The following is a 14,704-nucleotide window of genomic DNA, read 5'->3' on the forward strand; positions in this document are numbered from 1 at the left end:
CTGGAAAAGTAAATCTCTCCAAAAGTATGTCAGAGATCCTATCAAGAAAGATAGCCCTGGCTGGTGTGGCTCAGTTGGTTGGAGCAGTGTACCACAACCAGAAGGATGAGGGTTTGATTCTCAGTCAGGGAACATACCTAGGTTGCAGGTCTTATCTCAGGTCTGGATGCTTATGGGAGGCAACTGATCAATGCTTCTCTCTCACATTGATGTTTCTCTCCCTCTCTCTCTTTCTAAAAGCAAATTGTCCTTGGGGCCCTGGCTGCTATGGCTTAGCAGATTGAGCACTGCCTGTGAACTGAAAGGTCACCAGTTTGATTCCCAGTCAGGGCAATATGAGGGGGCTGCAGGCCAGGTCCCTGGTTGGGGGCATGCTGGGGCTGTGTGAGAGGCAACTGATTGGATTGATGTTTCTCCTACAGATACATCAATGTTTCCCTCTCTTTCTCCCTCCCATCCCCTCTCTTGGAAAATAAATAAAATCTTTTTTTAAAAAAATCCTTGGGTGAGGGAGGAAAAAAAAAGATACACATGTATAGCCAAACCTTGTTTTGTATTGTTTTTACTGAAATGGGAATATCTTTATTAGTTTTGTTACTTACAGAAATATCATTCAAAATGATAACTAACCCGAAAGTGATGGTTGCTAGCTGCAAACAGGAGTGGCACTTGGTACTGCATGAACTGTCCCAGGTCTGTGTGCAGATGTGCGCAGGAGAGGAACTGGGTGGGTAGGGCAGCCCCTGGGCCTTTCCCTCCCCTCCCCGCTGGCGTGAGCTGATTTCCCTTTCTTCTGTCTATCCCTGACTGAGAGGCCCACCTGGAGGCTTTTCACCTGTCTGCTGACGAATAGAGAGACTTCCCCACTCCCAAAGTCAGGGCAGCGTGTTCTGGGGAAACAGAAGCTCCTTGGAGCTACACTGGGAATGTTCTAACATGCCTGACAAAGAGTTTCTTTTTTAAAAAAATATTTTATTGTTTATACTTTTACAGCTGTCCCAGTTTCCCCCTTTTCCCGCCTCCGCCCAGCCCGCCCCCACTCCCACAGTCAGCCCTCACACCGTTCGTTGTCCATGTCCATGTTCATGCGTATATGTTCTTTGACTAATTCCTACACCTTTCAACCAGTCTCCCCTTCCCCTCCCTCTCCCCCTCCCTTCCCTCCTCCCCCAGCTTTACTGAGTGTGACTACCAATTATTTGATAACAACAGAACCAAACTAGGCACAATTTACATTGCCACATCATGTCTTATGTGGGAAGGACAACAATTGCAGAGGAAAGCTGCCATTGTGGAGAAGTTGTCTAGTCTTCCATTCCAGGAACTCCAGCACAGCATCGTCACACAGGGCCACCAGGCTGCGTCAGATAATCAGCTGCATCACCAGCATTGTTGTGGGCCAGCTTAAGGCTGATGAAGACCCCATCATGGGGTTTTACCAGGTGCTCCTATTAAAAAGCATCAACCAATGACATGGCCAGGCTTGCCCTGCACGCTTCTGTTGACCTCCTCCCAGCCAGGCGCTCATGCTGTTTCCTCCTCCTTCCTCTTCCCAATGCTATTCCTACTCCTCCAGTGCTCCAAATATCATACACAAGTAATCAGGGCCACAGTGGGAGTGGGCGGGCGCAGTCCCTGCTGCTACCTAGGTTTTGTGTCTGATGTTTGGATGCTAAACTAACTGCACCTGACAGAAGTTTGTTTCACGAGCACATGCCTTGGAAAGACTTAAATAATGCAAAAGGCCATCTTTTTAAAATTTATTTAATCTTCACCCGATGGTATGTTTGTGGATTTTAGAGAAAATGGAAGGAGGAGAGAAAGAGAAAGGAACATCAATAAGTTGCCTCTCATATGTGCTGTGACTGGGGATCAAACCACAGCCTAGGTGTATGACCTGGCTGGGAACTGAACCCATGATATTTTGGTGTGTGGGAGGGTGCCTCAACCAACTGAGGCATGCAGCAGCCAGGGCGGGGGGTTTTTGTTTGTTTGTTTGTTTGTTTTAATATACTGACAAGTTGCTCTAGTAACCCAAAGAAGTGGAGAAAGCGGCTGCCTCACTGCCCAGATATTGATTTGTTCAGATGTTCCAATGCCTGATAATACAATAAAACCACAAAAAACTTTCTTACCAGTTTAAGTTGTTTTAATTAGTTTAATAGTTGGCTTGGCATCAATAACTACCCTGCCCTGTTGGCTCTCTCATGTCTCACCCACTTACCCCTACCCCAGCTCAGCAATCCCTACTGCAGGGAGTCGAGGGCGAATCAGCGCTCCCAGGGGGCCTTGGGGGAGTGAGCTGCACACAGGGAGAGTCGGGTCTGGCCCGGAGCTTCCCTTGCACTGAAACCTGTGCAGTTCTGACACCTCTTGTGACCTTTACACTGGGTAGGTTCAGGACTCTAGTAACAGGACAGATGACCCAGAATCCTACTGAACATGGAGAAGCCTTGGCAGAAAATGGCCCATCAGGTTCAGGTCCCCTGTATGAAGGGCCTAGCAAGAACAAAGGATGAGCAGAGATTTGAGGGAGAGGGACCTGTTCTAGCCCTAGAAGAGAAAGGATCACATCTAAGCCAAGAAGAGAGCAGCTCAGACCTTGTACCATCTGCTTCAGATATTGCTCAAAGGCAAGTGTCCAGAACAGCCAGCCTCCAATGCCTACAGATCCAGGCCTGGTTGTGCTGGAGTATAGATACAGAGTTACGAAAGGCAGTCTAAATTTGAAAGATTTGTGCTTTAGGATTTCTCACCCCTCAGACCTCTCTCTGCAAGGCATCTTTAGGCCTCATTCTGTTTCCTCACTCACCACATACCTCACCATCTTCAACCCCAGGAAGTCTTAGCTATTGGGGCAGTTTATGCTCCTCAGTTTTGGGGATAGAGGCCTCGCCCAGAGCAATTCTAGCCCTTTAGTCCTTTAGCCCTTTACTTGGTGGTGTGAACCTGGTGGCAAGGTAGCAACCACAGGCTAAAACCCAGGAGACTTGGGCTGGTGCCCTGTTAGGGGTTTTAGAACTGGTGAGGGCATACGACCCCAGGTGCCAGCATGGGTTCCCGGTCTGGGTGCCTACGATGGCAACCAAATGATGCCTCTCTCGAATCATGTTTTCTCTCTCTCTCTCTCAAAGCAAATGAAGCCCCGGTTGGCGTGGTTTAGTACATTGAGCGCTGGCCTGAGAATCGAAAGATTGCCAGTCTGATCCCCAGTCAGGGCACCTGCCTGGTTTGTGGGCCAGGTCCCCAAGGGCACAGGAGAGGCAGACAATTGCACATTCATGTTTCTCTCCCTCTCTATCTTCCTCCTTTCCCTTCTCTCTAAAAATAAATAAATAAAAATCTTTTTAAAAATAAATAAAAATAAAAAGCAAATGAAAATGTCCTTGAGTGATAAAAAAATGAAGGAAATCTCTATAAAGTCTGGACTTTAGTTAATAATAGTGTATCAATGTTGGTTCATAATTCTAACAAAATATATTAATAGAAAATGTTAATAATATGGGAACTGGATTGGGGTAAACGAGAACTCTCATAGTATCTGTACTATTTTTCTGTAAATCTAAACTTCAAAAATGTAAGCTTATTTCTAAAAACTAACACTTTAAAAAGTGCCTATCTCTAGGCCACCTGGATATGAAAGATAAAAGGCTTAAGCCAATGGTCCTAAAACTTCAGCACACATCAAAATAATCGAGAGTGCTTGTTAAAGCATATTGTCAGTAGCCACCTCCAGAGTTTCTGGTGCAGGTCTAGGGTGGAATTAGAAAATGTTCGTTTCTAATAGGTACCCAGGAGGTGCTGCTGCTGCTGCTGCTGCTGCTCCAGAGACCACACTTGAAGAACTACTGGTATAAACCCAAGGATTAAAACAATGAGGAACTTCCATCCCATCCAGCAGGTGGAGGCATTTGGGGAGCACTCCTTGGAAACTTTTCGGAGACCCTTCCAGAACCTCATTATCTACTCTACTTTACCCTCCTCCCTTCCTGCTTTTTCCTAAGGCTCAATGACTTAGCAGTACACTGGTGAGATAGAAATGATGCAGACCAAACTGGCAGGAAACACAAGAACTCCCATTGTAGCGAAGGAGTCAGAGAGTAAACAAACTGTTAAAATGACAGACGTAGGTAAACATTTGAGGAGCAAAGAAGAATTGGAAATGGCTTGAACATGGAGAATTTGAAAAGCTTCAAGAGTTAGGGGAGATGGAGCTGAAGGTATGGAATGAGGTGAATGATTTAGAGATCACCGAAAGGGGTGGGGCAAGGATATTCTGATCTGGCTGCCGGAACAGGACACACCAGGCCACAGGAGCATGACAACTATTGACTTTTCAGGAAATCTGTAAATGGACCACCTGGTGGAAGTCGAACAGTTTCACTCAGGTTCGTGAAATAGATGATTCTCATTCCATTTCACAAAGAGAACTCTGAAATGTGCTCTGAGGACCAAACTGGAACTCAGAAGGCTGTCTCTCAATCTAAGTCTGGTGATGGGCCTCTAAACACAGGTGTGCCCTCTACCTCCCTCTCCAGCCCCAGATGACAGGTCTTGTCCACCTGCCTTTTCCCAGCTAGATTCCCCCTCAGTCTCTTCTCAGCTAACTTCCCTAGTCTCTTTTCTCAGAACTTCTTCCGTGATTAACTATGATCAGACTCATGGGCAAGGGCAGGAGGCCAGGATCTCAAGATCTCTACCACGTGCTGGCCCTGTGTAACCTAAGCCCAGAGATCTAAATTTGTCTTGGTGTGTCCCGTCTTCGCCTCCAGGTTGCTGAGGATCAATGACTTGGCAGTACCTTGAGGAAATAGAAATGATTCAAACCAAATTATCAGGATATACAAGAACTCCCATTGTAGCGAAGGAGTCAAAGAATAAACAACTGCTAAACAAAATGAGAAATGTGGACAAAGCAGAAAGAGCATAGGAATGACACCCCGTTCCCTCGCCTTCCATCAGGCCTCCTTCCCTCCAGCCCGCAGCCAGCTACACCAGCGGCTACAACCTACAAGTCTGCTTCAGCAGGTGTGTCTCATCTGCCCAGCGAAGGGAGCCGCACCTTCCAGGCTGTCCTGGCACCAGAACCCACCAAGGCGTGGATCTTCAGTTGGACAAGTCCACCGGGCGAAGGTCCGAGAGAGAACGCGAAGGAGGGAAGCCCCAAACATCCTGATGCTAGATTGCTGCCGTCGTCCAGAAACCCAAGGTCCAACCTCTCCTCCCCACCGGTGATAAAAAAAAGAACCTCCGCTCTCCCGGCACCGCTCCCAGAGACCCCAGGCCGGTAATCCGGCCCTGGAGCCTGAGCCGGGCGAGTTAAGTGCAACTTGCCTCTCAGCAGGTTCCGGGGGCCGCGTCGCCGGGAGCGCCTCCCATTGGCGGTGGAGCCGGCTCGGCGCTGATTGGCTGAGGCTCTCCTAGGCCCCAACGCTGCGCGCTGCCCACCGAGACTGGAGCGTGGCGGCGCCTTCGCTGCTGGGTACTCGGCGAAGCTGCTGTACTCCGGGACGTCCCTGGGGACGCACAGTCCCGGCCGGAGTCCAGACTTCCCCGATCCTGAACTCCTTGCTGTCCCGGGGACATCACAGGATCTTCTCCGGGATCTTTTTCCTCCGTAACCTGCTGGATTTTTTCCCTTTTCCTTCCTGGCTCCCAGCTTTCGGCTCCAAGTTTCCCTTCCCTGCACCCGGACCGCAAGCAGCCGGCCATTCTCAGCATCCCACCTGCAGTGCCCCTGGCTTCTGCCCCTCCTTGACCTCAACCCCTTTGACCAACAGAAGCCTGTAATAACCTTGCCAGACTCGCCTAACCTCTTCTTTCTTCTTTCTTTGCCAGCTCCTGACTCCCAAATCCAGCTAACCTTTGACCTCCTGAGATTTGACCTCCGACACTCTTGATTCCGGAACCCTAAATTCCTACCTTCTGCAGGCTGGACTGCTGAAATTGAGGTCTTTCCTGATTTCTGACGCTGTTTCTGAAGCTCATTTTGACTTTCTTACCCTGGGCCAGTTCTTGCTACCGCTACCCCACCATGGACTTCTTGATGAGCGGCCTGGCAGCCTGCGGGGCCTGTTTGTTCACCAATCCCCTGGAGGTGGTGAAGACTAGGATGCAGTTGCAAGGAGAACTGCAGGCCCACGGCAGCTACCAGCGGCACTACCGAAACGTCTTCCATGCGTTCATCACTATTGGCAAGGTGGACGGCCTGGCTGCCCTGCAGAAGGGCCTGGGCCCTGCCCTCCTATACCAGTTCCTGATGAATGGCATCCGGCTGGGCACCTACGGGCTGGCTGAGACTGGGGGTTACCTGCACACGGCTGAAGGCACCCTCAATCCTGCCCGCAGCGCAGCAGCTGGGGCCATTGCTGGGGTCATAGGAGCCTACTTGGGGAGCCCTATCTACATGGTGAGAAAAAGGGTCTTTCCTGGGGCCTCCAAGGCAGACACTTGGTGTGGGGTGGGGACCTGGGCCTTCATAACTGATACTGAGGTTGGACGTGGATTTGTGTGGGGGAGGGTGAGGAAATGAGTAACATACTTCAGCAAGTGTAGGGATTTGGAGCAGTCCTGGACATCACAGAATGACAATCTCACTGTCGGCCCTTTTAAGTTATCTGGTATAGGTTAAACCTGCACCCCCCCCCCCCGCCCCTTTGCTTAAGGCCCAGAGAGGGAAAGTGACCAGCTCAAGGTCACACTGCTGCTTATTGCTAGGACTAGGCCCTGCTTTGTGCTCCTCCTAGAAAGACACTGAGAGGCAGTGAGTTCTGTGGGAGAGGCAGTCTGGTCTCACTCCTAGGGTATGAGATTCAGGGACAGTCACCTCTACAAAGTCAGCTGAACACATGGCCCTGTGGAGTTTTGGGGTCAGATGCAAATGACTGCTCACAACCCAGAGTGTGATGGGGAACCTAGTCGTGTTGGTGGCTGGAGATCCTGTCTGGGAGTAGGAGCTGGCATGTGCGGCTGGACGCCGAGGTCTTGCCTAACGTGAATAGTCTTAGGAAATGCTGCCATTCTCTAACCTCTCTATCCCCTTGCCTACTCACAAAGGAAGGAGGCTGCAGAGGGGGTGGGGTGTCTTGCAGTGATACGAGATCCATTCCCCAGGACCGAAGCCAGGGGACAGGGTCTCATGACCAGTTCGTTCAGTGGGAACAACAATAATTATCAGATTAGAAGGATATTCATTGTTGAATGCCCTAGAGGCAGTGTGAGGCATTCAGGAGTTTAGGTCTCTGAGGTAGGAGAATGGTCACTGGGCCATAGGTTGTGATACTCTCTCATCCCCAGGTGAAGACACACCTCCAAGCACAGGCAGCCTCAGAAATCGCTGTAGGGTACCAGTATAAGCATCAGGTAATGGGTTTCCAGCCCCGCTGGCATCCCTGCCATTCTCTCCCATTTGCCCCCAACTTTCTGCCTGCACCCAAGAGCTCCAACCCAGCCAAGGCTCTGCCCAGCCAATCAATTCAGCCTCACTCTGTCCCTGAAGTCCACCCAGACCCTCTTTCCCACATGTTCCTCTGCTCCTCTAGGCTTCTGCACCTGTTTCTCCTGCCCCATTCTTCTAGTCTGCTTATGTCCTCACTTTAATACTCCCTAGTCTGGCATGGTAAGGGCGGGGGGACAACGGGGTGGTAAACAATCAAAGGGTGACATTCTGGTGCTAAGCTCACACACAGAAGGTTGTCCAGACATCAGGTGCCTCTTGTGGACCCATCCTTAGCAGTGTTAGCAGATGGCAGCCCCTGATGCCAGGGTGACTAAACCCCACCCCATGGTCTTCCTTCTCCCAGGGCATGTTTCAGGCACTAACCGAGATTGGCCGGAAACACGGTCTGGCGGGGTTGTGGCGTGGCGCCATGAGTACCCTGCCCCGAGTTATTGTCGGTTCCTCCACCCAGCTGTGCACCTTCTCATCCACCAAGGACCTCATAACCCAGTGGGAGGTACTGCCCGGGAAATGGGTGGAGCTACGCTGGGAGTGTGGGCAGGGGGAGTGCAAACCAAACTGAGCCTTACAGGGGCTAGCACCAACATTTAATGTGAGGGAGTGGCAGGATGGGTGGGGGTCACCCTCTACACCCTTCCCACAGCTCTCATCACTGCCTCCCCGAAAATTTACCTGAGTCCTTCACGGTGTTATCACACTATGTTATAACTGATAGAGTAGACGCTCCCTGAGTTACCAGCTTTTTACTGTATCCCCCGTGCAGGGCCTGTCCTTTCCTAGGAGTTGAATGATTGGCTGATTGACAAAGCTCTTCCTTCCCTTAGATATTTCCTCCCCAGAGCTGGAAGGTGGCTCTGGCCGCTGCCATGGTGAGTGGCATTGCAGTGGTCCTGGCTATGACACCCTTTGATGTGGCCTGCACAAGGGTCTACAACCAGCCCACAGACACTCAGGGCAAGGTAAGGGAGTGCTTGGGCATTCAGACAGGCAGGGAAAGCCAGAGGGGGAGAGTCGATTTTGGCTGCAAGTGAGACAGCCTAAAAAGGCAGGCTGCAGAGGTAAGGCCTCCGATGGGCTCTGACAAACGCCTCCCCTATTCTCTCTCTCCTTCTCCAACCTGTTCTCAGGGCCTCATGTACCGGGGGATACTGGACGCTCTGCTGCAAACAGCTCGGACAGAGGGCATTTTTGGCATGTACAAGGGTATAGGGGCCTCCTACTTCCGCCTTGGCCCTCACACCATCCTCTCCCTCTTCTTCTGGGACCAGCTGCGCATCCTCTACTACACATACGTCAAATAACAGCCACTCTTCCACACTCCACCAAATCGGCATTCCCTGGACACTTCTGCCTTCGTTACTATGTCCTGGTGACTTCTGATCAGTTGACCTTTCATCCGTCAGAGGGGGACAGCCAATGCCACTCCCTGTCTGTTTTCTCAGGGTTGAATCACCACAAGAGAGTTTCCCTCCCTTCCTTGGGTGTCACTTTAATCCTTCTCTACCTGCCCCTCTGTACATTTCACACCCTTCCCTCAGGGCTGAACCCGTCACCCCAAAGCATATTTCCTCCCTTTCTCCACTGCCAGCCCCGGGTCCCTTCTGATCCCATGTACAACTTTAAATTCCCTCTCCAAGACCAATGGGAACTGGGGAGACCTGGGGGTCCTTTTAGATTCAAAGACATAGAGATTATATTGGTTATAAAGCAAGTTTATTTCTGCAGAGAAGTGTCTTATGTTTATGCACAGGGAAGGAATTTGGGGAATATATCCAACCCTTTATTCTCCTTGCAGAATGGGGTCCCCAAGTCTTCAGCAGCACCAGTAGCATTTCGGCATCTTTACTGGGGACCAAAGATGTTGGGATCGTGAAGAGTCAGACTGGTCACCAGCTGTTCAAAGTCACCCAGGCTCCAGGGTGGAAGCGACTGATTTTCAGAGCCAGGAGTTGACCTATTGTCAGGGCTTGGGGTGGGGGAACAGATGGGGAGATAACATCATCCAGGCCTCCTATTTGGAAGCTCACACTTCTTGATCCTTGGAGGACCCAGGTATCTGTGACCCCAAACCTCTAGCCCACTCCTACTTCCTCAGAAGACCCCTGCAGCCAGCCTCCCTGCTCTGCCCCTCCCAGCCCATTTTCCTGGGGATCCCACTCATGAGCCATGTGCCCTTTCTGTCCTCCTTACGGGGGCTGATTGAAGGTGAGCAGAAGATCAGTCTGGTACTGAGGCAGCCGCAGCAAGGCCTGGTGCAGTGTCACGTCCTTTGCTACCTAAAAGGATCAGTGTCAGGATGTTTACCGGATGTCACAGAGCCAGCCGCTTCACCCCTCCAGGACATCTCACATGCCACTGGCCCTTACCTGCTGATTCTCTTTAGCTACCTGCTGCTTGCCAGAGAGGACCCAGGCTTCTTCACAGCAGCCCCTCAAAGCCAGTTTCTCTAAAAGGAGGGGTTGCACAGTCTCCACTTGAACAGCCCTAGCGTTCTGCACCCCACCAACGTCCTCAAAGTGGTACCTGGAGTGGGGGGAGCAGGGTCATGGAGGGGCATCTCTCACCGCCACCCCACAAGCATCTCTAAGTCTGAACTTGCTCACTTCCAGTGATAGGTTCTGAGTTCCGTTGCCCAGATTAACTGTACAGCCACAGGCCCCGCCTACTTGTTCGGATCCAGCCCTCCCATTGGCCAGCCACGGACCCTCCTCACCGCGCGGCCGCTTCTCCCTGCACGTGGGCCTGTAGCTCCAGAAGCTCCACGATCAGGCTCTGGTCCGTCACGTGGTGGCAGAAAACTTCTTGATTATCTGGGACCGGCCGGAGGTCACTGGAAAGATGCGAGGCAGGCCGTGGCTGACCCCAGCTCGTTTGCGCAACCCAGGCGGTTGGCCTCCTTCCGCACAGGGGCTTTCTCACCTTACGTCAATGGCCCGGGGAGGGAGCGTGGCGGAGAAGGCGCCTCCGAACAGTGGATAGTCTCGCATGGGCTCCATGGGCCGGGGACTAGAGAGATTTAAAAGAAACCTACAGGAAGACACGTGGCATCACCTCCCTGGGTTACGCCGTAGCCCCCGCCACCTCCTGTCAGCCCTTGCTCGGGTTCTTTAAGAGGAGCCCCGCCCTGCGAGCGTGCGGCCGGTCGGCGCCCGCGCCTTCTGCCGCGATCCAGCCGAGCTACTCCCGGAAGCCACGTTCTTAGGCGGGCGCGGGGCGGGACCGCGGGGCCGGCTAGGAGTTGAAACCAAGGTTAAGGATTTGTGACGTGCTGTGATTACTCACTGGTGCCCGCCAGTCTCCTCCTTTTAAAGGGGTCACACATTCTAAGAATGTCCCCTGAGACCCTTCTTAGGAGTCGTTGCCCGTCCAAGTGACCGACGTCTAGTCGAGGTCTCTGAGCCAGGGGAGAATATTTTAAGTTACCCAACTCCCTCCTAGAGGCCTCTTGATAGCGAATGACCTGCCAACCAGATTGCTAATTCCGGATCGGTTACAGGGAAGTAAGGGAACAATGGGACCAGGTGTGGGGCCAAGTTAGGATTCAGGCCTCCCGCCTTCCTGAAAGCGGTGCCCAACCGGGGGATTATATGATATCTAATCCTTCTCAAATCTTTGCCTTGGGAAAGCGAGGGAGTGGAGAGGGAGTGCTCATACCGCCCCACACACCCCTGGACGAAAGCAAGGATTAAACCCCCTGCTGTTTTTCATCTATATATATTTTTAAAATTTTCTGCTAAGTTATATCCTCCCAGCTAATTTCTCCATTCATCTTTGATCCCCAACACCTGGCAGAGTGTTTAGAGCACAACAGACCCATTATGTACTGAGTGATTGAATAAACCCAATTGTGTGAATTCTGGAATTCAGTCAGAAATCAGGGCATCCATTTTAGCCAGGGAAACAGCAGGCTCAAAGACTTAGAGATGAAAGGAAATGTTTGAGGAAATCCAAATACAGAAGTCCCTGCCCCACCCCACCCCCAGCTTCCCATGGTTCAACCTGATTTTTCTTTTGACTTTACCATGATACAAGAGCCATACACATTCAATAGGTACTGTACTGCGAATTTTCAGTTTTGAATGTTTGCTGGGCTAAGTGTTATGCTGTGATACTCTACGGGGTATTCGTTGTTAGATAATTTTTGCCCAACTGTAGGCTAGTATGTGTCCTGAGCACATATAAGGGAGGCTAGTCTAAACTATGATGTTCAGTAGGTTAGGTGCATTAAATACATTTTTGACTTACAGTATTTTACAATGGGTTTATGGGATGTAACCTCCATCATAAATGGAGGAACATCTGTTGTCACTTTGGCAAGGGAATGGGTGGCTGGGAGCTGTGAATGATGAGGCTGGAGAGGTGGCAATGTGCAGGGTATTTACAGAGGAGCTTGGACTTCTTCACTTCTGATGGCTAACATCAGGCTTCTCTCAGCCTCATTTCCTCATCTCTAAAACATTGTTAGGATTAAAGGAAGATGGATGCAGCTGAATTTGCATCTGTTTCTGGGCAAAGAGAGTGGAAAAATTCTAGAGAGAAGGGGAATGTTATAGACCCGGGAGGGAGAGAGGATCCTGGATGTGAGGAACCAAGGTGGCCAGGTCAGAGAGGTCCACCCCATGCTACTTCTCTCAGGTGAGGAGTGACAGACCTCTCTTTCCCTCCCTCCCCATTTCTTCTGACCCTCCACCTGCCCCCTGCTCAGCAGGGGTAATAGCAACTCTGGATGTCTTGTGAGCAATCAAGCAAATAGCGTGCCCTTGAAAGAGATGTGCAAGGACGTAGATGTTAATAAAGCCCTAGCCCTGGGCACAAGGGGTAGGGGCCTAGTCATGGGCCAGGAGGAGGTCACACTAGATTATGGAGACTAAGGGGAAAGCTCCCCAGCTTCCCCATTTTGGGGCCTCAGGCAGGCCAGGAGCTATAAGCCATGTACAGCTGGAGGCTCCTCAGTTCTTGAGCTCTTGGGACATGGGTTAGGAATGTTCTTCCAGGTGGTAAGAAGCAGACCTCCATGAAGTGAAAGAGGTGCAGGACCAGACCTCCTCTGGAAGAGTCGTGTTGAAGGCCACCCTAACTTAGCAAATTCCCACTTTGACTGAACTTCCTTCTCTCTTACCCTTTACCTCTCTCTTCATATCTGTCCCTTCTTCGAGACTTCTCAACTGCTGACTCCCCACCATGTGCTCAAATTCAAACTCCCCAAGAGACAGGATCTAACTGAGCTGATTAGCTGACATTCAATGGGAAAGTACCTATTGGCCAGCTGTCATGCTTAGCCACTGCCCAGGCCATTCACCGGACATTAGTGAGATCCCTGCTGTGTCCAGCTGGGGCTGGGATGATGAGGATCATGGGACAAATCTCATTGGCTGAGATGGCCCGGAGCCACTGTTCTTGAAGATGTGAGGGTATGTCCACCTCTTATCTCACTGGTTGAAGTAGGCCCACAACTGATCGATTTTGTGCCCCTGGGACATACCCTTATTCAATGCCCTACGTGCACTGGATGCAGTTGTTTGCTTTGGGAACAGGTGTCGCAGGGCTTTTGAGGGCCCTGAAAGGGGGACATCCTGGACTCAGGCCGGAGAGAGGACTCAACATCCAAAGTCAAGCATCCCTTTGAGAAGAGTTAGAGAAACATATTATTTTTATTAAGCGGAAGTTTTTAACCTGATTTTCCTTCATGCACCCCGTTGGCATTTTGGTGAAGCCCCTGGCCCACTACTCAGAAAAATGTTTTTAAATTCATAAAATAAAATATATAGAAATACATAGGAAATGAAAATATTTCAATACGATTATCAAATCGAAATCACAGATATTTGATACAGTAAAAATGTGCTTCTTTGTTATTACATTAACAAGATCAAGCAGCAGGTTAACAAGTGTGATGTCAAACCAGTGATGCACATAAATCATAGTTCAAGTCATCTGCAACAGCTTCCGCATGAGGGAGAATATCTAGGATTGCAGCTGTGACAATCTCTGGTCTATGGGTCCTACTGTGCTTTGTTATCCACAGTCATAATGCAAGGAAATGCTAAATTTCCATCCAAGTTGATTGGAACTTAAGAAACCCTGCTATGAACTGTGTGTCCTAGCCATACACTAGGCTCTATGCGAGGGTACAAAAACATGCAAAACATGGAGCCTCCAGCCTGAGTGAGGAGAACAAGGGCATAGGGTTCACATTTTAAATTTGATAGACATTAGTACCTCCCACTTTACATCTGAGGAAACTGTCTCAGAGAGGTGCCCAGGGTCCTGTGGCAACTAGTGATAGCCACAGGAGGTTTCTAGACAAAGACCTGACATCATGAAGACAGTGTCTGAGGAAGACTAGCGTGTCCTTGTATTTGGGATGATGCTATAGCAGTCACTCTGAACCCTCCATATCTCACTATTCTTTGCCTCATACCCTATAGGCAAGGCCCTTAGAACTTTCCCATTAGCCCTGTGACTGAGTCGGCCTCTTTCATGCCTCTGGTCTTTTGCATATGTGATTTCTGCTTAGACTTTCTTTCCCCCCTCTTTCCTGGCTAGCTGCTCCTAAGGGTTCCCATGGCTCTTGGCCTTTCTGTCCCCACTGCAGGCACCCCACTGTTTGATAACGCTAATCCCCAGTAAATTCTAAGCACCCCAGGCGCTCAGGGACCATATCTGCCTTTCATCTTTAGCTTCCCAGTGAGTTGTAAAGGAACTGGTCCGTAAATATTTATTGAATGGGTGTTGCTTAAGAGACAGGAACTTATTTATTAATTATACCAGTTAAGAAATGTTATACAATGAAGAACTTGATTGTCTGGTTCCTAGGAGGGAAACTCTTAAAGCCTTGGAATTTCCCTAGTGAGAGGAGTTCACTATTCATGATGAACCCAATAGCTTATACTAATGAAATGACAAGATAGTTTATGCAAAGGAAAGAATCGGGATGGCGGTAGGTCACACCAGAAAGACCAACCATGTGATTAGAGGGTTAGCACTTTGAGCCACTTGTGATCAACTCAATAAAACCCCAATAAAAATTCTGAACAGTGAGGCTCAGGGAAACTTCTTGGTTGGTAAACACATTAATGTGCCAGGAGAGTGGTGCGCCCTTACTCCTGGAGAAAAGGGAATGGAAGATGTGCTTCTGGGACCCTTCCAGACCTTGCCAATATGCATCCTTACAGTGAAACAGGAGTCGTAAGTACAGCACTCCCCTGGGCTCTGAGAATTATTCTTGAAATGTTTGAACCTCAA

The 14,704-nt window shown here is 50.1% G+C and overlaps 2 protein-coding genes across 3 annotated transcripts; one reads left to right on the plus strand and one right to left on the minus strand.

Moving 5' to 3' along the window:
* The first annotated feature begins 5,465 nt into the window (after positions 1 to 5,465).
* Positions 5,466 to 9,188, plus strand: SLC25A35 (solute carrier family 25 member 35). Of its 2 annotated transcripts, XM_054575686.1 has the most exons (6): positions 5,466 to 5,617; positions 5,839 to 6,409; positions 7,297 to 7,362; positions 7,803 to 7,955; positions 8,284 to 8,418; positions 8,587 to 9,188. In XM_054575686.1, exons 2-6 carry the CDS (start codon positions 6,035 to 6,037, stop codon positions 8,758 to 8,760), a joined length of 903 nt encoding a protein of 300 aa, XP_054431661.1. In that variant the 5' UTR covers positions 5,466 to 5,617; positions 5,839 to 6,034; the 3' UTR covers positions 8,761 to 9,188. The 2 variants fall into 2 exon arrangements, with proteins under 2 accessions (XP_054431661.1, XP_054431662.1); XM_054575687.1 differs by lacking the exon at positions 7,803 to 7,955.
* On the minus strand, positions 9,151 to 10,674 carry RANGRF (RAN guanine nucleotide release factor). The gene is made up of 5 exons (XM_054575688.1): positions 10,379 to 10,674; positions 10,173 to 10,289; positions 9,826 to 9,982; positions 9,650 to 9,735; positions 9,151 to 9,425 (listed from the first exon to the last, which is right to left on the minus strand). The coding sequence occupies exons 1-5, from the start codon at positions 10,453 to 10,455 to the stop codon at positions 9,302 to 9,304; spliced, it is 561 nt and encodes a 186-aa protein (XP_054431663.1). The 5' UTR covers positions 10,456 to 10,674; the 3' UTR covers positions 9,151 to 9,301.
* Positions 10,675 to 14,704: the final 4,030 nt, after the last annotated feature.

The sequence above is a fragment of the Pteronotus mesoamericanus genome, unplaced genomic scaffold (genome assembly GCF_021234165.1).
Source record: "Pteronotus mesoamericanus isolate MK-2021 breed Mesoamerican mustached bat unplaced genomic scaffold, CSHL_Meso_final contig_317, whole genome shotgun sequence".
Taxonomy (NCBI): domain Eukaryota; kingdom Metazoa; phylum Chordata; class Mammalia; order Chiroptera; family Mormoopidae; genus Pteronotus; species Pteronotus mesoamericanus.

Bases quoted from the DNA above. Each gene is read 5' to 3' on its own strand.
- SLC25A35 (XM_054575686.1), top strand. From the start codon at position 6,035: ATGGACTTCTTGATGAGCGGCCTGGCAGCCTGCGGGGCCTGTTTGTTC. The intron at 7,363-7,802 runs GTAATGGGTTTC...TCCTTCTCCCAG, and splicing joins GGTACCAGTATAAGCATCAG to GGCATGTTTCAGGCACTAAC. The intron at 8,419-8,586 runs GTAAGGGAGTGC...ACCTGTTCTCAG, and splicing joins CCACAGACACTCAGGGCAAG to GGCCTCATGTACCGGGGGAT.
- RANGRF (XM_054575688.1), bottom strand. From the start codon at position 10,455: ATGGAGCCCATGCGAGACTATCCACTGTTCGGAGGCGCCTTCTCCGCC. The intron at 10,290-10,378 runs GTGAGAAAGCCC...GCATCTTTCCAG, and splicing joins CCCCGGGCCATTGACGTAAG to TGACCTCCGGCCGGTCCCAG. The intron at 9,426-9,649 runs GTAAGGAGGACA...CCCCACCCCAAG, and splicing joins CTCACCTTCAATCAGCCCCC to CCCTGACAATAGGTCAACTC.